Genomic DNA, 27,920 nt, shown 5'->3' with positions numbered 1-27,920 from the left:
AAAGGAAGAATACATTGAGAGTAGTATAGGGAGTAGCATTTCGTGCTGATCCTGAATGATCCTGAGCCGTTTAAATATCATGATCATACAGGTGATTTAAAGGGCTAGCATGAGAAGATCTGAAATAATCAGGATCCTGACTGCGATTTGTTCAAGGGGCGAACAGGTGAATTGGTCGGGCCCGAACAGGTGCGTGAAAGTCATTTACCAATTATGGGGGAGAAGTAATTTGATTAAGAAATCGACATGCATCAATTATAATTAACTGTGTAAATGAGTTAAAACTAGTTCTGACACATTAAAGGCGTAATTAAGTTACAACATGTCATTACTGATTCAGGGGGGAGAACCATTTAAAAGGAAGACAATTTGAAGATACGATTACTCTTCGCTTAGAGACTACATCAAAATGCTGTCTACATATGTTTTGTTCTACGCAGAGGAAGAGATTATTAAGATGTCCTTAAGAGATCTAAATACTGCGGGATCCGTTGAAGAGTGGGCCAAGAAAAATTGTTTGAACAATCACCCACTAATTGTAGAAAAATTAGAAGAGCTGAGAGCGGAGAGGGTAGAAATTAGGTAAGTGTTTTTATATATTTACAATATGTTAGTAAAAATGTTTATAAGCGCTCCTTTTTAACTTTTAGCAATATTTTATTTTGTTGAAGTGATGATGAATTGCCATGTATGGAGATTAACATACCGAGAGAATGCGCGGTTTTGACGACAGATTCGGTGACCTTGCAGGAGTATTCAGATAAAACCCCGAATGATGAGTTAATCGCACGTGGATCGGTTAAAATCAAGAAATTTCGTAGAGAGGATAGCACTTCTTTGCTGACAAGAAATCCAGTCAAAGACCGTGAAGAGGATTTCTATCATTTCTATGGAAAAAAATCACCATTCAGCAATTTTCAGCCAGCAAAGTTTATTCTGGAAGGGGTGGACTACAGATGTAGTGAGCAATATATGATGCACCAAAAAGCAGGTACTATTATTTATATGTGTGTGTATATGAGCGATCTATTCAAGCAATAATTTAAAGAGCAAAAAATGATTTAATTCTGTATTTTTTATTTTTTTATATATATTTTAGTCCTGTTTAGAGACAATGAAAAAGCCCAGCAAATTTTGTCGACCACTGATCCTCTAACAATGAAAAGACTTGGAAGAAAAGTCAACGGTTTTCATGCAAAAATATGGTCCAGTCAATGTGTGAATATTGTCAAGCGAGGCGTAACAGCCAAGGTAAGACCTTAATACATACAGAAAGTAATTAACGACGTAAATATAAATATTAGCAGCATATACCGTGATATAGAGGTGGAGGTTTAGGTGATGACGTAATTATTAGGGCCACCTAGAGGGTATTTTTAGAAAAGGTAGCAATATAGAGGTCGTGTTCTCATTGGTGGACTGTATATAGAGGTGATGACGTAGTTACTATTGAGGCCCTATAGAGGGGGACTTTTTAGAGCAGTAAATTTATAGAGGTCGTGTTCTCATTGGAGGATTGAATATAGAGGTGATGGCGTAGCTATTTATAGAAAAGGTTCTGTACAGAGCTTGTTCGTCACCATTATATTTAGAAAGGTATCATTATAGAGTTCGCATAGAAACATATTCATTATAGAGTTAATTACTATACCAGATAATGAGCATGCGCAAAAAAAAATGATTTTTAGTTATTCATTTATGTAAAAACAATCATTTCATTATGGATTGTCGAGGAGTACAGTACAAATGGAAAATTATAGCTTGGAGTGCATTGAAAAAAGATGAGAAAAATCCCAAAACGTGGACATTGAATGAGAGTCGTTGGTTTGACAATAAGACAGCTTGTATAAAAGATTTTAGAGAAGTGACCCGAAACGGTTACGATTTTGCAGACAGCTGGGGAACTAAAGAAATTTTATTAAAACGTAGAGTTATGCCCCAGTGAGCGCCTGATATGAAACACGATGAATGCAAGACAGACAAAGTTATCAATGAAAAAAGTTCAGTTTAACGATAACGTTCACACTCTGTTAGTTCCATACGAAGATAGGAAAGGTGAATGGATGAATTATGCCATTGATAGAGCCCATTTTAGGAGAAGAATTCAACAGGCAGAGATAATTTTGTTGCCTATATTGAATAAGAAAATAAAATTATTGGAGTGTAACCAAGCATAACCCGGGTGAAAAAAATTGCAAAGGTAGAGGATTTTTTAAGTAAAAAGTTTAAAGTGCTGATATTGCACAACATGTTGAAAACCATGGAGAAAGTAGATATTGCACAACGATGGTGAAAGAATATATTAAAAAAATGATTTTGCAGAAAAACAGTATGTAAGGAGGGCTAAATTTAGTATATGATATAATGAGGTTTTTTTTAAGTAAAAAGTTTAAAGTGCTGATATTGCACAACATGTTGAAAACCATGGAGAAAGTAGATATTGCACAACGATGGTGAAAGAATATATTAAAAAAAAATGATTTTGCAGAAAAACAGTATGTAAGGGGGGACTAAATTTAGTTTATGATATAATTTTTAACAAAAGAAAAAAAATGTTATATTACAGTGCGTTATGAAATGTTTTACGGTAAATAAAAAAGTAAAAATAGATGATGATGTAAAGTACATAGTATAAATACTGAGGATGAATTAAGAGCTACATTACTATTGCATCTACATTTCCCTGCAGCAGGCACAATTTAGAAGATATGGCTACTAAACCGACAACCTACTGGAAATGCCAAGACGTGGAGACTTCTGGGGAACCGAATCGGATTAGGAAAAGATTATTCATCGACTTAGACCGAACTGAAGACCAGGCTCCTATGGCTAAACATCCCAAGATGGACAAAGAACAGACAGAGAAGGCCCCAATTCTGAAGGAGGACATAGGACGAAACATGTTCCTCGTGGTGTCAAAGTTTCATAGTGACACTAAAGTACACTTAAGAGTGTATGAAGAAAAAGAAGACGGATCCAACTACCCAACTAGGAAAGGGATTGCACTCGATTTAGAAAAATGGAAAAAGATTACCTATTACAAGGATGATGTAGATAGCGCTATTGATCAGCATGATGCTGAGATGCAGGTAGCTTATAATCAGCACTTGGGGGAGAATTACTACATGACGATTGACAACGACTACCCTGTAGTAAATATCAGGAAGTGGTGGATGCCGCCTGGGAATGATGAAATAGTTCCGACGAAGAAAGGAGCTGCCATTACATTTGATCAGTGGGAAACTCTTAAGGAACTGATGCCTGAAGTCGAAAAGAAAATTGGTGACCAGTTAAAGGAGATCGAGTTTTGCGAGAATTCCGAAAGTCACCAGAATCAGATGGGCTTTTTGCAATGTCCACGTTGCAATCCAAATGACTGTAATAACTATTAGATTGTGAAAAAAAAAACCCATTTCAGTGTGTTCAAAGTACCATTTGTGTTCAGTGATATATTTATGTAATTATATTTGTTACTTATGTATGTAATATGCTTAAAAGTTTTTTAAATACATGTAAAGATAATGAAAGAAATATTTTATTAGATCATGTACAAAACCTTTTTTTTGTATTATCATGATAGTATTGCTATTTTAATCATTTATGTTGTACTATAATAAAAAATGTTTTACTATGCATTATTCTTATAATTTTTTAAAATCTTGTCTAAATTTAAAAAGAGATGTTAAACAGTGTTTGGTTCATAAATCAAAATGGTGTTGACTGATGAACAACGACGGTACTTGGAAAACATATGGACTGATGTGAAACATGCTGCCTCTTTTGCAGGCCCTTACAAATTGTATCAAATTGTAAAAAAAGAAGGGAAACAAAAAATTGGTTTAAAGGGTATAAGAGACTTTTTGTCAAATTTAGAACCGTATTCACTTCAAAAGAGAGTTCAGAGAAAGTTTCCCAGACGTCACATTTTAACCGATTCTATAGACACCATATGGGATGGTGATTTACAAGACGTGCGAAACATATCCAAGGAAAATGAAGGCATACAGTATATTATGGTTTTGCAAGACATATTTTCAAGATATGTATTTACAGCTCCTTTGAAACAAAAAACGGCGTCGTATGTAATAGAAGCTTTAAAAGGGATTTTTGCTAATGGAAGAAAACCCAAAGTATTCAGAACCGATAAAGGAAGTGAATTTAAAAATCGTTGGGTGTCCTCTTTTTTGGAAAAAGAAGGCGTACACCAAACTTTTACGGAAAATGAAACAAAAAGTAATTTTGCAGAAAGGAGTATTCAAAACTTAGAAAACAGATTGCAACGCATGTTTACTCAAAATCAGTCTTACGAATTTTTGAGTAAGCTACAAGCAGTTACTGATAACATTAATAACACTCCTTCCCGTCCTTTAGGGGGAATAACTCCTGCATCTGTGACTAAAGAGAACGAAGAGGAGGTTCGTTATAGAGCTTATTTACAAAGGAACAAAAGACCAGGTGTTGTATCCAGAAAAAGTAAAAACTCTAAAATAGCAGAAAAAAAGAAACCTTATAAATTCAAAGTAGGTGATAAAGTTAGAATATCTCATTTGCGGCGGACATTTCAGAGAGAATACGACCAAAAATGGACGGGAGAAATTTTTAAGGTTTGTCGAAGATACCGTAGTCAAGGTTTGCCTGTCTACAAATTAAAAGACTTTGCTGAGGAATCTATAACTGGAACTTTTTATTCACAGGAACTTCAGAAAGTAAGCACAAGTGACAATTTTATCTGGAAGATCGATAAAATTCTAAAAGAACGAAAAAGAAAAGGAACAATAGAGATCCTGGTGTCCTGGCACCAATGGCCTGCTAAATTTAACTCTTGGATAAAAAAATCCGACATGCAAAACGTATAAATAGGACTGATCACTTTTATGATATTCATTATTTTCAAACATGAGCATCAGATTGGTTCTAAGATCTACTGATAGTCAACAGATTTATAGTGGTAATACGTCTTACGACTTTGTAGTTCATCTACCCAAGCCATTGTATCTACAAGGACATTGGACCGTTTCTCTGTTGGAGTTTAATTTGTCTACGGCATCCACTCAACCAGAATTATACGTCTGTAGCAATTTATGCCAAGATACTGTAGTGGGGGAGCGAGAATTACCTCTCTTGCGACTGGTAAATTATAAAAAAGCGGAAAATATCATTTATAATTTTCCTTACGAAATACCTTTGCGATTGGGGGAATTTCAAGACGTGAGGGTGTATATAAGGGACTCAAATAATCAACCCGCTTCATATTTGAAAGGTACGACCACTATTACACTACTGCTGAAAAAACGTTTATTTGAAATACAGTAATGGGTTCTACGTATGTGTCAGACCCTAGGGTGTGGAAAACATTTTATCAAAATATGTTCGAAGGAGGATTTAAACCTAGTAAATACAGAGGTCGGCAGACAGGTGGTGGAATAGGGGGTATGTTTTCCAAGAAACCGTACATGATTCCAGTCAACCCACATCTATCCCGGAAGGAACCGGCAGATCAAGTTGTGGGAAAACACGTGACGCCTATGGCAGCCGTAGAAGAGAGAGCCAAAGAAGAAATGAAAGAAGCCATCAAAGAGAAGATTCCTCACGTGTCGGAGAAGACTATAAAAGCACAAAAAAGGCTACCTGTTATCAAACCTAAGCCAACACTCAAAAAGAAAACACCTCAGAAAGGACTGAAGAGAAAACGAGACACAGGAGACAGTATTTTTAGCGGAGCCAAGAAAAAAGTCAAGCATCAATAAGAATGGCCTTTTTAAGCGACAAAATTACAGACATTGGACTTCCGGCAGAATTGGCTTTATTTACCGTTCCACCCAATCAAGTAGCGGTGGATAAAATTTATTTCAGTGAATGCAGACCTGTAAGTTCCTTCGATACGGAGGACGCTCCGATCGAGATATCGGTGCCTGGCCAGGGTAACGAGTACATAGACTTAAGAAGAAGCCGCCTGTACGTAAAATGTAAGATTGTTAAAACCGACGGTGCAGCCTTGGCATCACAGGAAAAAACGGGGATCATTAATCTGCCACTGCAAACCATGTGGTCTCAGATAGACACTTATATGAACGGAAAGCTTGTGTCCCTCAATACTAGCTACTATGCTTGGAAAGCCTACCTAAAACTTCTCCTTTCGAGTGGCAGTGATGTCTCTCAATCCCAGTTACAATCCCAACTGTACTATCCAGACGACGACGACATGGACAATCCGGACGCATACGGGGGCAACAACGGGGGCCTTAACAATCGCTATGCATTTACTCAAAACAGCCAAATATTTGACATGGAAGGTCCACTGTATGAGGATATATTCAGAACTGATAAATACTTGATCAATGGGGTAGATTTACACTTGAAACTGTTTAGAAACCCCGCTGCCTTTGTCTTGATGAGCAAAGAAGCCTCCCCTAGCTACAAGTTGCAGTTACTAGACGTGTCCTTTAAAGCATGCATGATTAAGGTGGACAGTGGAATTTTGATCAACCATGCTGAAATCTTGAAAGAGAAGACGGCCAAATACCCCCTGACTAGAACCGAAGTAAAAATGAGCACCTGTCCTAAAGGTTCTGGATCGTTTATTTGGCAGAACGTTTGGTCCAACACCTTACCAGCCAAAGCTGCATTCTGTTTCATTTCTCAGAAAGCCGTTAATGGAAATTATGAGAAGAACCCATTCAACTTTCAGAACTTGGCAGAAGAAATTGCACTTTACGTAAACGGGGAAAGCATGCCAGCCCGACCCATGAAAATTGACGTAGGGACCAATCAAAATTACGTGACACTTTTTGTCAATTTATTTGAAGCGGCTGAGAAATGGAACAAAGATGCCGGCTTGGAAGTCACAAGAAGCCAGTTTGGCAAAGGATATGCCATATATGCCTTTAATTTGGCACCAAGTGACCTGGGTGAAGAGTATTTAAACCTGGTGAGACAAGGAAACGTTAGACTTGAAGTCAAATTTGCTGCCGATACAACGGAAACCTTGAACTGTCTGGCTTACGCAGAATTTCCGGCCCTTTTGGAAGTGGACCAATCACGGGACATCAAATACACTAAAGTATGAATTCATCAGACATTGTGTGCATTGCCAAAGGACACGAGTTGCTTAGCAAATTTTTCAGAGGCGTATTTTCACCGGATACCTTACCAGGGTCCCACTGGATAGTCATGTGGATAGACGGCTTCCGAACAGCGGAATTTTTTGACAGTTTTGGTCGACTTCCTGAACATTACGATATACGAATCAAAAACTTTTTAAATCATAATTCGAAAAAAATAAATTGTAATGAAATTCCAATTCAGAAAAAAAATGCCTTGACTTGTGGTTATCATGTACTATTTTATTTAATGATGAAATGTCAAAATTATACAATGAATGACATTGTACATATTCTTAAAATGCAGAATGATCCTAATGTTTTTGTGTATCAAACTATATCTCAACAAACGGAGTGCATTTAACCTTTGTATTTACCATAAATATGCATACGTTTTGTGAATAAAAAATGATGTAATCTATTTTTTTTATTCTATAAAAATAGTATGTATTGTAAAAATAAAATCAGTCTTAACTGAGGAATCAATGAACATGGAAGCTTGGTGGAAAGAGAGATCACTTTTACCCTTTAATTCTCCCGCCACAGCTATGATCGTGGGACCCACCATGAGTGGTAAAACTTCTCTTATTTACGAAATATTAAAACATGCCGATGGTATGTTTCAAACGCCACCCGAGCGAATAGTAATTGCATATACCGAATATCAACCTTTGTTCGAAGAAATGGAAAAAAACATCGATAGATTGATTTTGCATCAAGGGTTACCCTCTAAAGACCAGATCGATGAATGGAGCGAGGGTGTACAGCACACTGTCTTGGTGTTAGATGACATGATGATGCAAGTCGCCAAGAGCGAGGAATCTCTTAATTTATTTTGCGTGACGGCACACCATCGTCGAGTCAGTGTGTTCATGTTAGCTCAGAATCTATACATGCCTGGAAAGTTTGCCAGAACTATTTCTTTAAATTGTCATTATGTCATTCTCTTTCGTAATGTACGCGATTCTAGGCAGATCTTTACTTTTGGATCTCAGGTTTTTCCTTTAAGGTTGAAATATTTTAAAGAGGCTTACGACAAGGCCACATCTATACCCTTTGGATATTTGATAGTAGACATGAGTCCTAGGACTGAGGACAAGTACAGATTGCGCACGCGCATCTTACCTAACGAAGATACCATTGTTTATCTGCCTAAATAAATAAATTGTCTTTTTTGATTTTTTATCATTATTTCACAATGAACCGAACAGTAAAAACGCATTTATCATTTCTAGAATTGTTAAACGCTACGAACATGAAACAGCGACGAGCACTGTTGTCGACCATGACACCCTCTCAAATGCAGACTTTGTGTGAGGTGATGTTTAATGTTTACAAGGGGACCATTCCGGTCTCTAAGCAGTACATAAAAACTCTGTATCCGTACAAAAATGTCATAAGTACCCTTGTGAGCAGAACAGTAAACAAGGCTCAACGTAAAAAGTTTTTGTTAAGGCATCAGAGCATCATACCTCGTCTGATCAAACCTGCGCTACATCTTTTTCAAAATGGCTCAAGAACTAGTTCTCGTTCCAAAAGAAAAATACCAAAAACTGACGCAAACAGAGAATCATCCCCCGAAGAGCATGGAGACAATCTTGGAGCCGACGAAGGACCCACCCACTGACAAAGATATTCCTACTCAGATGCACGTTCTCGAAATCTTGGAACATGTTATTCCAAATAAATTTCATAATAAAGCCAAAGGATTGCTTAAATTCTTATCTCAGTATGGCGGTGACGTACTCTCTTGGAAAGATAATGGAAATTTGATTTACAAAGACAATGTCATTGAAGGCTCGCATATTACAGATTTGATCAAACATGCACTAACTCATAATTCAAGAGGAACTCCTACCGGATATCGACAATTTTATGAAGCCTTAAAGGACATTCAAGCTCCTACTTCATTCATCCACAATAAAGAAATGATGAAGCACTCTGGAGAACAGACTGGCAGTGGCTTAGTGGTTAAAAAACATACGAACGGAGCACCTCCTAATTACAATCCTCCAAAGAGAAAGAGACTGGCCAAGACAAAAATAAAGTGGTTAAAATTTTAATGAAACAATGCATCAATAAAAAATTACAAATGTACATTTGATAATATATTGTTGTAAAGACAACTGTATGTTTTTTAATAAACGTTTATAAAAAAAATCGTTTTTAGAGATTTCTTTAAAAAAACAAATTGAATAATATCAATTCATTCAAATTACAATTTTTTTTCAATATGATGGGAAAAAAAATCAATTTTAAACAATATAATTATAGTGTTCACATGATTTTGTTCACTACTACAATAACAATCAATATCCGTAGGGTAAGGTGTCCCAAGTGTTACGTTGAATCACTCTTTTATCATACACAATTTTGTATTTTTTTTCTTCATTTCGATTGTAAATAATTTGCTGTTGCTTATGTCGCATAATTCTGTGTGGGTTAACAATCGTTGTACATGAACCTGTTGAATCGGAATGTTGACCCTGATCCGGCCTGAGTACCAAATCCAGCATGGAAGCAAAATTAAGTTTTAAACTGTTAACATAGTTTAGGGTAAATCCTTTGATTTTGCATACTTCTTTTCCTTCTGAAGTCCTGTAGGCGTAATTTTTAGGTCCTCCCGAAACAAATTCTGTAATGTATTCTTTGGGTTGTAACTCACTGGTAAGTTGACCAAGAAATGACCCGACTTTTGGTTCCTGATCTCCAGGTCTGCTGACGAAAATGACTGAATCCGTATCGAAATATAAGACTCTTCTATCCAGCATCTGTAACACTTCATACAGTTTAAGGCGGGCCCAGCAAGTTGTAAAAGTAGCAATAAATACGTTTGTTTGGTAATCTTCTTTAGTAAAATTTTCTTTTTGCTGCCACGAAACTTGAATAATTTCTTTACTGACAATGTGAAAACTCGAGACTTCTTTGGAAGGATCCGATAATAGCTGAAAAAATTTGTCAGCCTCTCTTTCGTGAAAAAATGTTATCTGCTGCATGTTGAGTCGTTGGCCAAACTTTCCCCAAAACGAATTCAGCAGTAGTTTAGCAATCGATCTCAGAGCAGGGTTTTTGGTAATGTTCTCTCGTTCGAGTTGAATACCTTCTCGAAGAGCGTATTCTTCCATGTACTTCACTGCGTCTTCCTCGGTATGCACCCACTCAGGCCAGCCGCTGGCTTCTTGTTTGATCTTTAAAAATAGGTTGATATATTCGCCAAACAGACCATTGCTTTCCGTCTCTGCATTGTACTGTGAAGTTTCATCCCAATGATAGACCTCGTATATCTGTAGAATTTGGTAACCGCATTCTATGGCTTTTTCAATTTCTGGTGTACAAAATACTCCTGTAATTGCCCGGTCTTCGTCTCTGCACTGACATGAATTTTGTTGTTGTTGCTCCGAGCAGGTACGACACAGTGCAAAAGTTAATTTTCCGTTAATTTTTTGAGGCAACACGGGGTGATACAATTGTCTAGGAGGTAAAATTTTGACTTTGGCCAACCCAAAATAGTCTGTAATTGCCGTAAAATTGCTTGTAATGATTTTTGGTTCTTTTACGGGATATCTACCATACTTGTTGACCGAGGGGTAAAGAGAACAAAAATCAAGATAGTGGATTTTTTCACCTTCCTTGACCTGGTAGTACATTTTAACAGCATTTGTTCTTCCTCCAAAAAAAGATTTTCGAGGGTCTAACCTTTCTTGCAGGTTTAGGGAATGAACATAATCAGATGCGCCTTGGTTCTGCTTCAGTAAGTTTTCAAAATCATGCTCCCAAATGTAGACATATTTCATACCCAGAGACTGAATGTAGTCTCTCTTTTTTAAGGTCATGGTCAGTAACTCGTTCATGGAGTGTTTGGTTCTTATATGTTTAAGCTGCTGACGCTGAGTAGGAAAACATATGGGACATCCGTGCCAGTAACACCCGTGAAATTCGTATGCAGTGTTGGTTTCAGGACAGTATCCATCTAATAAGTAATTGGTACCCGGCAGTTGAAATTCACCCTCATTTAAGGCATGCTGTATGTAGAGGCGGTGCCCTGTCTTTTTGAAATGATCTTCTTGTATCCATGAGAGCCACTGTATCGATACGCAACTATATTGTCCGAGAAAAGGGGCATAACCCGTGGAAGGGATTTGTGAAATAGGTGAACTAACAAATTCAGATTCTTCTATTACGTATTCTTGATTCTGTAACTCTTCACCCGTAACCCAATGTTCCTTGAATAAAATGGAAAAGTCCCCTTGCAGTCGGCGGGCCTGTAGCCAATCACTTATTCCATCATTGCCTCTAACTTTGACACGCCATTCTTCTTGAAGAAATTTGCTTTTAAACACTTCCATGCAAACCCCAGCAATGGTCGTGCATTGAAAAGGATCCACGCCTCCCATTAATTTTTTCTCTGGCATTTCATCCTCAAATACCACTTCTTCTTTTCCTGTGATTTTCATAAGAATTTCTCTGAATTTCAAACAAGCTTGTCTGAGTATGTCCACATCACTACGGCAGTAATCTAAAATTTCTCGATCAAAGTCAAAGATCATGTTTTTCTCCAGTTTTTCCTGATGCCAGATTAGAAAGTCTTTGCGTTCTTTAGCATTCATCATGTCACTTCCGTAAAAATGAGCTGCAGGGTAGGATCCAACATAGTAGGCATTTTCTTTAGTGTTAAAGAAATGAGGGAAGTACCCTTTCTTTAGCTCTCGTAAACCGAATGCCTTGGGTAGTTCAGCCAATCTCATGGGAAGAAAATTGAGGGAATCTAATATTTTTATATTAAGCCCTCTTTGAACATGTAAGTACATGATTTTTGATCCAGCATAGATAATTTTTGGAATGATGGAATTGACTAATAGATACTCTAGTAAAAAATATCCATCATATCCCTTCATGTTGTGAGCAATAGCTGTAAAGTCTTTGTGAGTTTCAGTGAACAACCACAAACCAAAGGCATTTGCAGTTTGATCTCCTCGAAATACTATTTCTCGAAATCCGCATGTATTTTTACATGGTGGGTTAATAAAAGTCTGTTTGTTTTTCTTATTACATTTTTTGCACCTAGTTCCACAGTTATCGCATTTAGAATTTGGCGTGAGTTCTTGACCGAAGCATTCCTCACACACTGTTTGAGCCACTACCAAGTTGGGTTTGTGCTGAGATTTTCCACACCAAGACTGATGACAGTTTACACATTTACAGCATTCCATGCAGGGTTCGGGGCTGTTACTGCATTGAACACATTCATCATTTCTTTTCATTGAGTATCCATCTTTACAATGCAAAAGATCTTCTTGTATACATTCAAAGTCAAAAAAGATATATCTGGGTTTTTTCTCTTTACATTCTCTGGACCTAATGTAGCACAAATGAGGCCCTGTTACAAATCGTTTACATGATTCACACTGCCATTCTCCGCAAATATGATCCTCTGGTTTTCTTTTGCATCTATCTAAAGTTTTTTTACAAACCACACATTTCCACCATCGATCACACTGAGATGATTTTGACTTCCCACTTTTTATCTTATGAGAATTAAAACAATCCAGAGATCTACAAACCATGTGACAATTTCGACAACTTAATTCGTGTTTTACAAAACAAGATTTTTTTCTTTTACACACAATGCAGCTTGATTGACACTGATGCAGTTTTTGATAGGGTTTCAAACATTCATGGCAAAATTTGGATTGCATAAAGAACCCACAGACATTAACAATAGTATCAAAATGTGCATTTCCATTTTGCTCAGAATGATATAAAAAAATACGATCTTTTTTCGGAATTTCTAACCCTTGCTCATCTTCACTTACATCTTTTGGAACAGTTCGTATGAATTTGTTACCAATAGTGGCACTGACAACTAGAATATCAACATTCAATACGTTCTCAAAAGCATAAATGTCTTGAATGGACAGACGTCTCTCACTGCTTACATTGGCTTTCTGGCATAACAAAATGGCTAATTTTTTTTGACGTTCATTATTTGTTTTGTTGTGCTTCATTAATTCTTTGTAGAACCAAATAGGACATTTCCGCAATTCCATTACTTTTTCTTCTATTGTTCCTTTGTCACTTTGGTGTGCTAATTTCTGCCATTCAGATGTTGGAATTTGATGTAATTTGAAAAACCCCATGCAAATGCTTCGAGCAAGGCATAATTCATCTGTGTTTTGAATTTTGATACATGATCTTTTGATTCTGAGAGAATCATTGCCGTCACCAACTTTGTTAATATTTTTGCCTGCTATACCGCCCTTTGGAACTTTAATAAGTCCCACATTTAAATAAAAACTTTTATCTAGAGAAAGATTTTCATGGCTGTTTAAGACATTTTGTAAGTTCTCCATCACACTTTTTCCAGTAAGATCTTTCAAGGGCCTTAGTGGTACATACACAGGATTGTACAATCCCATGTGATGAATGATGACTCGTCCAAGATCCAAAAAAGGGTCAAGTCCTCGAGCTGTTTCATTGAGAATGTTGTCAAACATATCTTCTAATTCACGAAGCAGATCAGTCAGCCTCATTCCTTGTTCAGGGTTTTCTGCATTAAACCGAATATTGTAGTTTACATCGATAGCATTATTTTTCATTATAGTTCGTTCTCCTACTTTTTGAATGGTATATGGTATTTTTTTCACACCGCCAAAACCAATTTGAGATGAGTTGGTTCTAGTAGAGGTTGATGCTTCATCGGATTCCATGGATTCAGGAGCCATTTCTTGATCTGCGACATGGTCCTCTTCCATAGGTTCACATGTTGAATTGGGAATCAATGGGGACCATGGACCTTCACCGCTGTATTCCATTTGATCCAAATCATGAGTTAATTCGTGAAACATCAGGTCCTGTTCATTGCTCATTACTTTATCACAGTGGTGGCAATGATGTTCTTGATCCTACAAAACACGGTTTAAAATTTTTATAATAAAATGTTTTTTTTGTGAAATTGTTCTTGCCTTTATGCGTAATGTATTAATCTGTATTACAAAGAATATAGGGTGAGTTCACCATGCATCACACAAACTTAAACAGTAGAGACTTAAAAAAATTTCTTATTTTCATGCAAAAATGTAGAAGTTCAGAAAAATAAATTCATTATATTACTGTTTTTGATTTGTTTTAAGTTTACAGTCTGGAATTTAGACCAGTGCCTTTGTAATGAATATTTTGTCAATGAGGGAATCTTTTATCGTGCCAACACCTACAGGAATTTTGGATTTAAAAAATGTTCTATCTTCAAACATATAAAACTTGGTCAACAAAAAAAAGTGGTTGTATCAATTATTTTTTAAAAGTCAATGTACTACACATTTTGAGGTATATTGCATGGAATGTGTACCTTGTTAACTATAAGAGAAAAAAACATGCACTGAAATCTCTTCAATGCATGGCTAATTTGTGCCCAATTACTTGATAAACCCACCTGCAATAGCCGCGTTTCGAGTTCATCCGGAACAACGTTTTTATTCGTTGTTTAATCACGCCAGGTCAAGAATGTTCAGCAAGTAAACTTCCGGTTTTACGGCGTCTCATAACTATGACAGAACGAATTCATTTTTACGGGTTTCAAGTACCAGATCTAAAGAAGTATCTGCAAGACAGGGGTATAAGTTGCAGTATAGGCAAGAAAATAGACCTTGTGCGCTTGTGTGAGCTTGCAGAGGAACTTCGTCTTGAGGTAATCGTTCGTTCACTGAAGCCTGATTAAAAGCTAATTTTGACATTCGTAGTCAGAGCGACGAAAATGATAGTACCTATCATACATTTTATAAATAATTCAAATTCATATTTTTCATGGATGTTTTGTGGTGTATTATAACCGGGTTAAACACATATTCATTCTGTGCAATGATGGCTTTAGGTTTTGACATCTGCAAATGACGAAGAAGAGTACTCTGTGTTTGATGCAAGGCGCAGGACGGTGGCAGTGGGGAACGACAAAATTATTTTGGACCCTGTAAATGCCGTGACCGAGTGGTAAGACTTTCATTTTCACACTTTCTATAAAATTGTTTCTATTGACCATGTTGACAAAGCTTTTTAGTATTTATACATCAAACTAAACAATATTGGGTTAACACACACTTAAACCCACTTGAGTTTTCACAAAGTGAACTGAGCTTTTCAAAGCATTGGATATTTAAATACTATCTATATAGTGTATACTACTTTTGCAGGAGTAAGGATTTGGCCAGTGTACCAGACTTTGAATCGTGTGATGTGCTGGTATACTTAATGAGATGGTGTGGGTGGACTCACGAACGACTAAGACTTTATAAGCAGGATAATGGGTATCGTTTACACATGGCTTGCCATATTGATGATGTCAAGGCTGCCTATCATCTCCATCAGGAATATATATACTTGAGGGCAACCTGCATGCCTGAGACCAGACAAAATGCCCAGCCTTATGATGTCTGGATCTTGGCAAACAAGACAACTGGGGAAATTTTGTCAGGCGGATGCACTTGTGTGGCGTAAGTATATTCCAGATTGAGGTAACCTTATGTTACAGGGTTGTCTCTAAGACCCATGGAATTTCCTTCCCTATACTGACATAATACCCCAATTATTCTGGTATTCCCATTCACCCTCCTGCTAGGTGAGGAGCCCCAGACACCCTTCTTCTTTTTTAATGTTCCCTGCCATTTCAATTGTAAAGGGACAACCCTGCATTTCATTCATGGTATTCTCTGTTTCCATGAAAGCATAATCTCACAAAACTGATACAGTATAGAGAGGAATTTGTAGTCACATTCTTATTATTGAATAATTCAGGTTCATATTGCATGTATTTAGTAATGATTTACAAATGAAAAATAATTTAATTCTTATATATTTTTTTTCAGGGACAATGGAACTTGCAAGCACTGTGTTGCTTTTATATTCTCCTTATCAAGTTTTTGTGAGAGACACAGAGACCGAGGAACAGAAGTAGGCACCGACATGCAGTGTATCTGGGATAAACCTAGAAAGAAATCCAATCCCCAGAAGATCTCGGACATTGATATGAGGGTGGACCAGACGCATCCCCAACCAACATCCGCAACTACTGACTCATACAACCCGATCGTTCCCATTCAAGGTCCCATGGCCAACCATGAGAGGGACTTCTATGAATTATGTAGAGGTACAGGGGCGCTTCTGTTACAGACACTGTATGATGAGTCTTTTGTAAGTGATGATGATGATGATGATGATAATGTTGTACTTCCATCAATGTCAGATGCCTGCAAGAATATGCTACCCCCTTATGACATTTTTTCTGTAACTGAAAAATTGAAGAATATTTTTGATAAGAAAATAATTACTGAAATTGAAGATCAAACTAAAGGGCAGGATGAAAATCAAGAATGGTATGAACAAAGAATCGGTAGAATTACTGCATCACATTTTTCATCAGTTTTACATTTTAGATTTACTGAAAATGAAGAGAACTATATTTCAAAAATGATTATGAGGAAAACTTCTAAAGCATCTGTACCTTCTATGGCATTTGGCAAGCTACATGAACCAGTTGCTAGACAGCTATATTTTGATAATTATAAAAAGCAGCACAAACACGCAGAGATTAAGTTATGTGGTTTATATGTAGACTCAGATTATCCATTTTTAGGGGCTTCCCCAGATGGTGTTATTAAGTGCAAGTGTTGTGGTGAAGGATTACTTGAGATAAAATGTTCCTTCTTGTATCAAAATAAAATGCCCAAAGATGCTTGTATTGATGACCATTATCATGTTGTCTTAGATGAAAATGAAAATATAAGACTGAAATTTGATTCTCCATGGTATGTACAAATTCAAGGCCAGCTAGGTGTGTGCCAAAAACAGTGGTGTGATTTTGTATTTTACACTAAAAAGGGCTTTATTGTTGATCGTATATATTTTGATGAACTCGTCTTTCAGAGAATTGTTGAAAAATCTCAGATGTTTTTTGAGAAATACCTCTTTAGAGCACTAAGAAAATTGTAAAAATAATTATATCTCAGCAGGAATGTGTTTTTAATGTCTTGCACATAAGTTTTCAACTCTTGTAAGAATGAGACATGTACAATTTTCTTAGATTTTATTTGATTATCATTCAAGAAATTTATGTTACTTGTTACATTGAAGTTCTATTACATGTATTTTATATAAGAAGTGAACACAATAAAAAATATTTCTGAACACAGGTGTCATCTATAAGTAAAGTAAAACATTCCACCATGGGACATCAATTCCTTACTTTTTGACCAAAGGCTTTTGAAGATTACAAAGAAATGCACATATGACAAGCATTTGATCAGCAAGGGGTTTTAAATTTGTTGGCATGGTATTGGACAGCATATGAAATGTTTTTAATCTTCCTATAGCCCTCTCTACATGGATGCGGAATTTTGCAATGTTCCTTGTTCTTAGAATTTCAGAGGCAGACAGATATTTACCTTTACCCCAGGAACACTTCCTTGTGAATGGGGGTATTATAAGTTTAGCTCTGCGATGAAGCAAAAGATCCCTAATCAAAAACCCTCTGTCTGCCATTATCTCATCTCCAGGTTGTATGTTGTCCAGGAATCCACTTTCCTTAGTGATGTACCTATCAGAAACATTGCCTCCCCACAAATTTGATATAAATGAAAATGCACCAGAAGGTGACACACCAACCAATGCTTTATAAGTATTATGATGTTTATAAGAGCTAAATGTCTGAGACTGAGCAGTTGGATTTCTTGGTTTCTTAATGAAAAATTCAGTACAGTCAATAATACAATTTACATTTGGAAACTTAGCTCTGAAAGATGAAGGCATGAATTTTTTCAATACATTTCTGGAGGGCCATTTTAATAAAGGTTTAAAGATTGTAAACATGAAATTGATCCAGGTGGTGAAGACTTGAGAAACTCTGGAGGTGGATACGCCAAATAAATCTGCCATGACAAATGTAGTCAAAGCTAGTCGCAATCTGACTAGAGTTAAAACAAACTCCTGAAATCTGCTGAGCTTCCTTTTTGGGCCTGACTTTGCATTTAGACTGTCTTTCTGATATTTTTTCTTTGCAGCACTCCCTTGTCCTGACCAATACTTCAATGTTGGTGAAGCCTTTTCCAAGATATCTTAATAGAGAGGAAAATTATTTATAAGAAAATGTTACCTTATTATAGAACATTAGATTATGATTAAGTTTTGTAATATATTAAATAATAAACTATGATCAACTTTTTTTTCATGTTGTAAAAAAAAAAAAATAAGTATTAACATTTTAATATCACTGAATTTATTGTGCACCAGTCCATACCATATACACCATTTAGGATTGTCTTCGATGGTAGTCCAGTATACATTTGTACATTTTTGTCATCTTTCACAACTTTGTTGACAAAAAGTTCTCTCATGAGTTTCTCGGGATCCTCAAGTTTGGTTGATTTCTCCTCCAGAACCTTGATATCTGCAGTAGTGAGTGTTGTTTGGATTCCTATATCTCTGGTTGACATGTCATTACTGCAAAAGCTGCCACTGATGTAACAGTGGTCCATTTCTACATGAGTACCTGCAGTATATTTTCAATGTAAGTTTTTGTGTAATAAGCTTACCTCTATTTAAAAAGCCAGAATCTAAAAAAAATGTTATTTTTTCAAATCAAAATTTTCACCTGTGACAGAAAGAGATCCAACTGTTGGACACTCATGATCAGTCACTTCAATTTCTTGATTAACTGGCCAACTTCCATTCAATTCTCCACTGACTCCAGCAACAAACAATGAATTATCATTATTAATCTGTGTTTGCTGAAAAATAATAATACTTAAATGAAAAATAAATGAAATCATGCTTTCAAAAGTACATTTTAAATAATCAGAAATACTAGTATTTTCATTGATCTACAATGAAAAATATTTGAGCACAAGTTTTGCTACTTAATTTATATCAGCAAATAATCTTACATACAAGTACACTTTCACTGGCAGCCGGGGAATCCACTCGGGGAGGAACTGAGATATCAAACTGAGTGTCTTTTACCATACACTGTTCTCTCTTAGATATTGAAGTTGTTGAACGCATCTAAATATAACAAATTATAAGCATTAAAGACTAGCATGTGTGTCTCTAAATTGTAAATACTCAACAACTTATTAAAATGTTCAAAGCTCAAACAGTTCTCAATTTTGTGTTTAATCCTACAATATATCATAAATAATTAGCATTTTCCATCTAATTTGATGCAGGTTTTTAGACTATATATCTTGATACACAAGACACTCGATATACATCCATGAAATTGATCGATGAATCATGATACCAACGTTTGGATGTTTTAGCAATCAAAACCAAAACAAACCTTCAGACTTTCCTTAAAATTATTATATGCAAAGAGCTCTGGGTATGGATGATTTTCTGTTGGTCTGCCTTCCTTAAAATGAAGAGAGCATACTCTGTGGTTTCTCTTTGGCTCGTAATTTTCTCTTCTCAAGAGGTCCAGCCAGCGTTTTCTTAGTGCAGGCGCTTTTTTCTGGGTTGGAAAGGGGTAAAATCTTACATCTTTCATGTAACCATATCTTCCTCTTTTTCTCTCATCAGAATTACATCCCTCCGCAACACAAAAATAGGATTTTGTTTCAGACGACATTTAGTAACTATTGTAAACAACTTTTACCGGAAGTACGCCTGCTGAACATTTTCTGTAAATCACGTGATCGATGCGATAAAAAGCAAATAAAAACGGACGTTCCGGATGAACTCGAAACGCGACTATTCTTTTTATAATGTGACTCATTTATAAACAAGGGTGAGTGTATTTGCTTTGAAATATGCAATGTAATAATATTCCATTTTTCTTCAGTGTTGCAGGTTATCAATAAAAAAAAGCAAGTAAAAAAATAATAACTGTTTTTGAATGGAATGTTGCCCCCTTTTCACCGTCATGATGAAGCTCGTGTTCACTCTCGTGTCTTTGACCTTCGTTGTCATCGTCAAACAATAATCCACAGTATCCGCATAAGAAGAAGGTGTTCATCTAGTTTAAAAATATTCATGTGTACTCATAAAATGAACATGCAATTTAATCTCAATAGTGTAATGGTCTTTTTTTTATAATTTTACTACTTACTTCTACTTTCTTGATTAATCCGGAAACAATAATTCAATTATAATATTAAAATTGAAAACGTTTAAGGATGTGATATTTCCGTAATTCATAGTAAGATGAAATCGTTGATTTTTACTATTAATATTCTAAAACGGAGTAAAAATGTATGATTATGTAATTAAGATTAGTTACTGGTAACAATTATATATCATTACTGGGTCATCATCATCATTATTCGATAGCATTGGGCGGTTATGTCCATCTTCATGCATTTGACCTTCAAGGTGATTCTTAAATATCAAGCCGCAGTACTTGCATAGGAAATCTGACATCTATATAAAAAAAAAAGATGAACATATTCTGATTCTTTTTTTTTTGCTTTTCAAATATTTATTTCTTTTTTCTTAAAGTCATCATTGCCTGTTGTTTTTTCCCCTTTTTTATCACTGCAAAAAGAACGATAACTCTACAACCTGGCTTTTCAAATTATCTTTCCCTTCTCCATAGAACAACAGAAAAAAAGATAGTTTTTTTTACGAAATTTATTAAATGGATGACCATGCATCGTATAACTACAATATAAAATATACACATGATATTATACTACAATAAACAGCAAAAAATGGTATCTTAAGAAATTAATTACATAATATAAAATTACACCAAATATTTTGAAAAATAGTTTTATAAGTTTTGGTAAAAAAAAAGACTAGAATTACGAAATGGCACCTACTGTAGTATAATATCATATTTTTAAAGTAAAAATTAAAAAACAATTTGGCACATCAATGTGCACATGTAAAAATTTGTAAAACAAAATTAAAAAAACATAAAAAAATCAATTTAACATAATGGCACCTGATGTTTCGCCTAGTTTTTACAAATTAGTCACATCCTTAATTTTATTTTTTAAAAAAATACATCACCATGTATAAGTATATACATTTTTTTTAAATTTTAGTAAAACAAAAAGTGGCGTGTAATTACATAACACAACCATACAAATCTACTCATTGTTAAGTTTACAAAATAATTCAAATGTATACTTATTGTTAAACTCAGCCATACATATATACTTATTGTAAAGCTTACAAAAAAAATAATTCAATGTATACTTATTGTTAAGTTAACAAAATAATTCAAATAATGTAGCAAAACTATCAAATCTTTTTAAATACTTCATAGAATAAATGTTAACATTCTGTATTTTGATGTTTCGACAGTTCCTGCAGTAGCTTATCTTTACTTTTAGATAAAAAATTACCCCAAAATTTCCAAAATAAAAAAAATTTGAGTCTGTAAACAAAATTTCCTAAAAAATACCCCTACCATCCCCAGAAAAAAAATAAGTCTATTAAAAAATTTTCCAAAAATCACCCCCTTCCCAAAAAAAACTGAGTTATAAAAAATGATTTAATCTTTTTTCTTTTGTACCATTGATCTCGTTACCCTTCTATTTATATTACCAAATGTTGACATTTCACAGTGTTCTTCATAATATGGTTTAGAAGAAGCTGCTGCAGGAACCGTTGAAACATCAAATAATGATATCTCTGAACTTGATGTACTGGTTGAAAACAATGAGGGTGTATGTAATGGCGTTGACATGTCAATACTTAAAGGTGGTGAAGGTGGAGTATAGATAGGGGATTCCTGGATAAATGGTATTGGTGAAGGTAATCTATGGATGGTAGTGTGGCGTTTTCTTCTAATGACAATAAATATGATGGTGATGATAAGGCAGATGGAAATGGAAATGGATGTGACTGAAAAAAAAATTAAAGTTTGGTTATTATAGTCTTGGTAATTGGTTCCAGATATAATTCATTTTCTGATACTGATACAATAGATGCAATAGATGCATAATCATTACTAAAAGATGAATCAGAAAAATATTCATCCATGTCAATATTGTTTGATTCATAAGAGTTTAAAATACAGGTTTCTTTATAAACACCAGCCATATTTATGGCTTTTTGTCTAGTATCAAACTGCTTTTTTTGAGAATAAATGATAAATCTATAAATACTTATTGGAAGAAACAACACAAGTAAAAATAAAAAGTAAAGGTAATTTAAATTCATATGATAAGTATTTGATTGCAAATTACCTAATATGAGTGTGGTAGAACTAGGCGAAACATCAGGTGGTGTTGAACCAGTAGAGGAGGGGTGGGTAGAATTACCTATTCTACCTGTAAACCTCGCCCCCTCCTCTACTGGTGTCGTGGCCTCCTCCTCCCGGCCTGGGTAGCGGTGGCGGCCCCCGGTGGTCTCCACACCGGCCTCCTCCTGTGGGCTGGAACTCCCTGGGGTGGTGGTGGTGGTGGGCGTACCACTACTGGGTGTGGGGGTCCTCTGGAGGCCGGTGTGGAAGTGGCGGCCCCCGGTGGCCGCCACGCTCGTCGCTGAGGCCTCGCTGGTGGCTGGGGCCTGGCTGGTAGCTGGGGCCTCGCTCCTCTGAGTCTCTGAGGGCTCACTGGTATCCTGAATGGGGAGGGTGGTGGAGACAGGCTCACCGGAGGGGACGGGGTCCTCGGAGGGAGATGAACTACGATCATCCCCTCCGGTGGCGCTGGTCTTACTGGTTGTCGTCTCATCGGCCTCACGATTGCTATTGGACGGTTCTTCAAAACAAAAAAAATATATACATATTAAATATGCATTGCTTTAATATTTTTGCTCTTTTAAGTGAAATTGTTTTTTTAATCATAAAAAATCTAAATATTCTGACATAGTGTGTGAAAATCATGGTGTGAATGTTTTTTTATCGAAATTTGGCCCCCACGTGCGTAATCATGTTACCAAAAAAATCGATGATGAAATTCGAATGGTAAATCGAGTTGAGAAAAAATATGTAGGTATTTTTTATGACAAAACACAAGGTATTCTCTTCTTTATCTGTTAACTTTCTTCAGTTTATTCCTTTTCCCCACCCTTCAATGATGCAATGCATCAACTAAAAAAAAATGTGACCTCGTGTTCCGTAAATTAAATCGCGGGGTATGACAATTTGACAGGTAACCGTCGTCTGCAATCCGATCTTTTAATGGGAAAATAAATGGGTCGTGAGTTAAGTACATTAAACACCTTTCACAATCTAACAAGTATTTTCATTCCATCAAGCCCCCAATATTAAAATATAAAATTCTAAGTGTCGGGATGACAATCCACATGTCATCTACCTACCATTTTGCTTCGAAGAATGCGCGCTCAATAAAGTTCAATAGTTGAAGAGGGATGACGTAAAACCCGACATTTTTCCGAAATAGTCTTCTCACCCCATAATTATTTTTTTTTACTTATAAAATAGCATAGGTTTTTTTTATTTTATACTTAATTTTAACATTTCTTTTATTTTAGATTTTTATTTAAATTTTTAAACAGTTACAAATTCATACCCCCCCCCCCCCCCTTTTTTTTTGTAAATATTTTTTTTACATAAAAAATATGATATCTTTGAATAAATATTGTCAAAAACATACCTTGACATGGCATCCTTGTAAAGGCTGTGGAGCTCTGCTGATGGACAATTATTTTCTCTGAAGCAAATATTCTGTGGGTAGCGCGGCCAATGTCCACAATCTTGTTGTCTGCCACCCCGCACAGAGAAATACAGGAACATGGATCCCTCTTCACGCAATCAAACCCGCGAGTGGTTTCCCGACAACAACGGTTCACATTATTACATTGTTGGACCGACAGTCCAACAATTCCGAAAAGGAGAAAAACAGCAAATTGCATTTTTACAATTCAACACGTAATAAAAGATACTCGGTGTGAAATGAAGTCAAAGTGCGGTACTGATAAAATTTTTATCTTTACTTATATAGTTTAATTGTGACCCTCATAACATTAGAGGGTCAAAAACGATAATGGAGAATCGGGTGTAGTAATTGATCCTATAATTGAAGAACCCCCAAAGTTTCAAAACTTGAAGAGAGCTGACCTATACATGATGACATAAAATGTGCCCTTTTTTTAGCAACAGTTCATTGTATTAAGTGAAGTGTAGTAAATCTGTGTTAAAATAAATTGAACTAGCACAATTATTTGTCAACCGAAATCACTTATACAAAAATATTGAATAAAAGTAGAAATTAACTTGACCCATTAGGTCAAAAAAGTTTCTAATCGAGCTGATTTTATTGTAAATGCAATTACTTTTATTAGGTCAAACCTTTCCAAAAGAAGTGAAAAAATACAAAGTCAGCAGCTTTGTGCCCTTTTACCAGAGTCAAAGCATATCACATCCATGGGTTGATTCATTCTTACAATTAATTGCAAAAAAAAAGGGGGGGGGGGGTGAGGGGTGATTTGCACTTCTCATTCAATAATGTCATCCTATTTAAAAAGTATTTCACTTATTCAGCATTTTCTTAAATATACGCAAAAAAATTTAAACTAATGTTACAAAACCCATTACCAATGTATCAAGTATTGTATTCAATTTTTGAAAACTATGCGTTTCTCTTTCAATTTTTGAAATCGATGTCATCTTAACAAAAAAAAATTCTTTCTCGTCACGTTACACATCATTATAAGTACAATCTTATCAAACTTTGAAAGGGTTACGGTATCAATTTTATCTACACCCGTAGGATAATATACATATCATTAACCTGTTTCAATACACTGTACCAGCTGCAAAGAACTCATTTTCTGCATCCAATCAGAAAAAGTAAAATAGTTTTTGGAGGGAAATTTAACATTTACAATGTATAACAAGACAGCACTAATATCCAATCAGAAAATCTTACGCTGTACTAATTGCAAAGAATTTGTTTTTTGTATCCAATGAGTAGGAGTAAAATAGTTTTTGGAGGGAAATTCAACATTCACAATATATAACAAAATCAAACCAATATCCAATCAGAAAAAACTTAAACAGTACAAAAAATTGGAGGGAAAATGCATCTCTTTTTTATAAAAATCAAATTAAATTTTAAGAAAATCACCTTGCAATCTTAAACCCAATAGGACAAGTTCATTTTTTTTCTGACCAGATCTGAACAATTCAATTCACCCTCCAAAAAAAAATGGAAGTAATTATTATGTAAGTAGTTTTTTTTTTACATCTATGCAGATTTTATTTTATTTATTTTTGTCTTTATTTATCCTTTTAAATTTTTAATATTCATTTCTTCATTTTTTTTTAGAAATGACTTGACAGCTAATAACAGCATTACCATACAGTTTACAGAAAATACCATGCATTTCACAGTCGGGTATGCGTTTTATTTAAAGCAAATGAAAAAAAGGATAATTTAATATAGAAAAAAATATTTAAAAAAAACTTTATATAAAACAATTTTTTTTCTACCGAATGTTTTTCTTTGTTTAATTTTCACTTATTTTAAGCACAAAATATAAACTTATGTAACATTGACCCTCCTCTTTTTTATATAATTACAGTAACTCCAATCTCCCCTTAAAATCAACCAAAGAAGTAGGTACTTCTTGTGAAGGTCTACAGCAATTCAGAAATAAAGAAACACAACATCAAGAAACAGAAGAAGAAGAAGAAAAAGAAGAAGAAGAAGAAGAAGAAGAAGAAGAAGAAGAAGAAGAGCAAACGGCAGAACAAATGGAAATTGACATTGACGGTGTTATATTGGAGAGGATGATTCATAGACAAGAAGAGTTAAAAGAAGAGAAAGAAGAAATTGAAAGACGCTTAACAGACTTACAATCGAGAGTTGATAACATTGAACAAGAACTTGAGGATATCATGTATTTAATGGATTAACGGGAAATTTTCGCAGTGCTTGTATAGTTTGTAGAGTTACCTCTCTTTTCTCATCATTAAGTAATTTATCATGATTTAAAAACTTACCTTTTCCACTGATGTCTAGATGTGAAATGAAAAATACCTATATCTCAAAAAAGAATTTTGCCTTATATATATATGTCTGTATTTATCATTTCTAAAAATATTCTTTGTAAAAAATACGTATAAGGACATTATTATTTCATCACGTTTATGCAATACCGTTCACTTATTTTTTTTTTAGACATTATAACAAATGATAGCAATTATGTTCTATATATAAAACCTATTCTTATAAAAATTATGTTTTTTTTAAAAAAAAATGTTATATAAAAAATATTGAACATAATTTTAATTTGTTTTCTTCTTAAAAAGCATATAATTTCCGTTATTTTTTTCAATTTTCTTGCTTCCTACAGTTATTTATCACAAACTTAACTGATTAAGCATATGAAAAAATTAACTGTAGGTTGTCAAGAAAAAATCTTTCATTATACAGTACATTCGGTGGGAAAAAAAACCTTTTCACCTACTGTACTCGAATAATACTTTTCCTCTAATGCACACGTTTCATTGTATTAGAGACATCTTTTCGAAAAATTTGGTGGCCGTTAAAACGACCGTTGAAATATTTGAGCTTCAAAGAAGCTACTGTTCTTTTCTCTTGTCTTCTTCTTCTTCCTTCTTCTCCTTTACTTCTTCTTTCTCTTCTACTTCTTCTTCTTCTTCTGCTACTTCTTCTTTTTCTTCTTCTTCTTCTTTTTTTTCTTCTTTTTCTTCTTTTTGGTCTTGTAGATTTTGTAAGTACTGTTCGTACTTATAATCAAACATATACACTAGTCTACCATCAATGTCTCTTAACCTCCCGGAAGGATAGGGATCCATTGCTATTTCCCAATCCCAGTCTTCATGCTCAGGGATTGGTAAAGCAGTATCCAGCCCGCTTACCGCAGCCGAAGGAGTTGAATCGTTTGGTGTTAAGGGCATTTTAAAAAATGATAAAAAATTGTAACTACTCTTTAAAATATACCCTAAATTTTTTTAATATACACCCTTTTTTAATGTTCAAGTGCGCATGCTACATCACCTCATTTTTTCATGTAATTTTTTTTATTAAAATATCTCTCTCTCTGTGCACAGGTAAGTACACCTTATTTTCACTGTTTGCTCAAAATAGGTCATCCAAATCGATCTATTTTTTCTAAATAAAATTCACGTATTGCTTAATATCATCTATTTTACGTTATCGATACTACAGCGCATGCTCTCAAACCATAGAATCATCTTATGGTTTCGTCATAACCTAAAACCTCCTACTTTTTTTACACATGCCCACTAAATCTGTATATTCAACCTCCCTTTCTAAAAGCAACCAATGAGAACACGACCTCTATAAATTTACTGCTCTAAAAAGTCCCCCTCTATAGGGCCTCAATAGTAACTACGTCATCACCTCTATATACAGTCCACCAATGAGAACACGACCTCTATATTGCTACCTTTTCTAAAAATACCCTCTAGGTGGCCCTAATAATTACGTCATCACCTAAACCTCCACCTCTATATCACGGTATATGCTGCTAATATTTGTTTTAAATATTCTATTTTTTTTTAAGTTCAAGCAAAATCCACACTTGGAAAGAGCATTGATAGAAACATTTCCAAAAATACTGGCTGAGGCATCCCCGTCTGACCGCCTGTGGGGGATCGGGCTCGGACTACAAGACAAACCCCAAATCAACAACCGCAAGACCTGGAGAGGGAAGAAGAGGCTGGGATATTTACTAACGGACGTTAGAAATGAAATAATCAGTGAAAACGGGATGTTTGATCAGTGAAAAAACAAAATGACTGAAATAAAACGAAATAGACACAAACATGCTGAATATTGATTCGTGACTGTGAAGAAGGAGACTGATTAGAACTTCTATATTTTAATTACTTTTCACTGCATGTTTAATTAACTATGAATAAAGGGTTTG

General features: G+C 35.1%; 6 protein-coding genes across 6 annotated transcripts; 3 read left to right on the top strand and 3 right to left on the bottom strand.

Annotated features, from left to right (window-relative positions):
- On the top strand, positions 1 to 27,910 carry LOC105340274 (N-glycosidase YbiA). The gene is made up of 4 exons (XM_034481144.2): positions 1 to 582; positions 672 to 991; positions 1,100 to 1,251; positions 27,555 to 27,910. The coding sequence occupies exons 1-4, from the start codon at positions 410 to 412 to the stop codon at positions 27,774 to 27,776; spliced, it is 867 nt and encodes a 288-aa protein (XP_034337035.2). The 5' UTR covers positions 1 to 409; the 3' UTR covers positions 27,777 to 27,910.
- LOC136274579 (uncharacterized) lies at positions 1,350 to 3,410 on the top strand. The gene has a single exon (XM_066081712.1). It carries the CDS (start codon positions 2,709 to 2,711, stop codon positions 3,390 to 3,392), a length of 684 nt encoding a protein of 227 aa, XP_065937784.1. The 5' UTR covers positions 1,350 to 2,708; the 3' UTR covers positions 3,393 to 3,410.
- LOC136273291 (uncharacterized) lies at positions 9,652 to 14,390 on the bottom strand. Its single transcript, XM_066077700.1, has 2 exons — positions 10,201 to 14,390; positions 9,652 to 9,815 (listed from the first exon to the last, which is right to left on the bottom strand). Exons 1-2 carry the CDS (start codon positions 13,964 to 13,966, stop codon positions 9,652 to 9,654), a joined length of 3,930 nt encoding a protein of 1,309 aa, XP_065933772.1. The 5' UTR covers positions 13,967 to 14,390.
- On the top strand, positions 14,537 to 17,273 carry LOC105327041 (uncharacterized). The gene is made up of 4 exons (XM_034461252.2): positions 14,537 to 14,784; positions 14,968 to 15,083; positions 15,284 to 15,583; positions 15,956 to 17,273. The coding sequence occupies exons 1-4, from the start codon at positions 14,644 to 14,646 to the stop codon at positions 17,076 to 17,078; spliced, it is 1,680 nt and encodes a 559-aa protein (XP_034317143.1). The 5' UTR covers positions 14,537 to 14,643; the 3' UTR covers positions 17,079 to 17,273.
- Positions 17,156 to 19,745, bottom strand: LOC117686392 (uncharacterized). Its single transcript, XM_066081702.1, has 5 exons — positions 19,423 to 19,745; positions 19,032 to 19,145; positions 18,736 to 18,871; positions 18,382 to 18,633; positions 17,156 to 18,199 (listed from the first exon to the last, which is right to left on the bottom strand). Exons 1-5 carry the CDS (start codon positions 19,708 to 19,710, stop codon positions 17,328 to 17,330), a joined length of 1,662 nt encoding a protein of 553 aa, XP_065937774.1. The 5' UTR covers positions 19,711 to 19,745; the 3' UTR covers positions 17,156 to 17,327.
- LOC136273270 (uncharacterized) lies at positions 21,177 to 23,793 on the bottom strand. The gene is made up of 3 exons (XM_066077668.1): positions 23,654 to 23,793; positions 22,280 to 22,836; positions 21,177 to 21,935 (listed from the first exon to the last, which is right to left on the bottom strand). The coding sequence occupies exons 1-3, from the start codon at positions 23,791 to 23,793 to the stop codon at positions 21,583 to 21,585; spliced, it is 1,050 nt and encodes a 349-aa protein (XP_065933740.1). The 3' UTR covers positions 21,177 to 21,582.
- Positions 27,911 to 27,920: the final 10 nt, after the last annotated feature.

Source organism: Magallana gigas, chromosome 1 (assembly GCF_963853765.1).
Source record: "Magallana gigas chromosome 1, xbMagGiga1.1, whole genome shotgun sequence".
Taxonomy (NCBI): domain Eukaryota; kingdom Metazoa; phylum Mollusca; class Bivalvia; order Ostreida; family Ostreidae; genus Magallana; species Magallana gigas.
The sequence above is the reverse complement of the archived record's forward strand: the minus strand, read 5'-3'. Positions and strand labels throughout refer to the sequence as shown.

Coding starts and splice junctions, on each gene's coding strand:
- LOC117686392 (XM_066081702.1), bottom strand. CDS start 19,710: ATGTCGTCTGAAACAAAATCCTATTTTTGTGTTGCGGAGGGATGTAAT. Junction 19,146..19,422: donor ATTTTAAGGAAAGTCTGAAG/GTTTGTTTTGGT, acceptor TGTTATATTTAG/ATGCGTTCAACAACTTCAAT. Junction 18,872..19,031: donor CTGCCAGTGAAAGTGTACTT/GTATGTAAGATT, acceptor ATTATTTTTCAG/CAAACACAGATTAATAATGA.
- LOC136274579 (XM_066081712.1), top strand. CDS start 2,709: ATGGCTACTAAACCGACAACCTACTGGAAATGCCAAGACGTGGAGACT.
- LOC136273291 (XM_066077700.1), bottom strand. CDS start 13,966: ATGAGCAATGAACAGGACCTGATGTTTCACGAATTAACTCATGATTTG. Junction 9,816..10,200: donor AGAATACGCTCTTCGAGAAG/GTATTCAACTCG, acceptor TTTCGTCAGCAG/ACCTGGAGATCAGGAACCAA.
- LOC105327041 (XM_034461252.2), top strand. CDS start 14,644: ATGACAGAACGAATTCATTTTTACGGGTTTCAAGTACCAGATCTAAAG. Junction 14,785..14,967: donor CAGAGGAACTTCGTCTTGAG/GTAATCGTTCGT, acceptor TGATGGCTTTAG/GTTTTGACATCTGCAAATGA. Junction 15,084..15,283: donor GTAAATGCCGTGACCGAGTG/GTAAGACTTTCA, acceptor CTACTTTTGCAG/GAGTAAGGATTTGGCCAGTG.
- LOC105340274 (XM_034481144.2), top strand. CDS start 410: ATGCTGTCTACATATGTTTTGTTCTACGCAGAGGAAGAGATTATTAAG. Junction 583..671: donor GCGGAGAGGGTAGAAATTAG/GTAAGTGTTTTT, acceptor ATTTTGTTGAAG/TGATGATGAATTGCCATGTA. Junction 1,252..27,554: donor AGCGAGGCGTAACAGCCAAG/GTAAGACCTTAA, acceptor TTTTTTTTTAAG/TTCAAGCAAAATCCACACTT.
- LOC136273270 (XM_066077668.1), bottom strand. CDS start 23,793: ATGTTCCTGTATTTCTCTGTGCGGGGTGGCAGACAACAAGATTGTGGA. Junction 22,837..23,653: donor TACAAGGATGCCATGTCAAG/GTATGTTTTTGA, acceptor AAAATATTAAAG/CAATGCATATTTAATATGTA. Junction 21,936..22,279: donor TTCTACCACACTCATATTAG/GTAATTTGCAAT, acceptor TTTTTTTTTCAG/TCACATCCATTTCCATTTCC.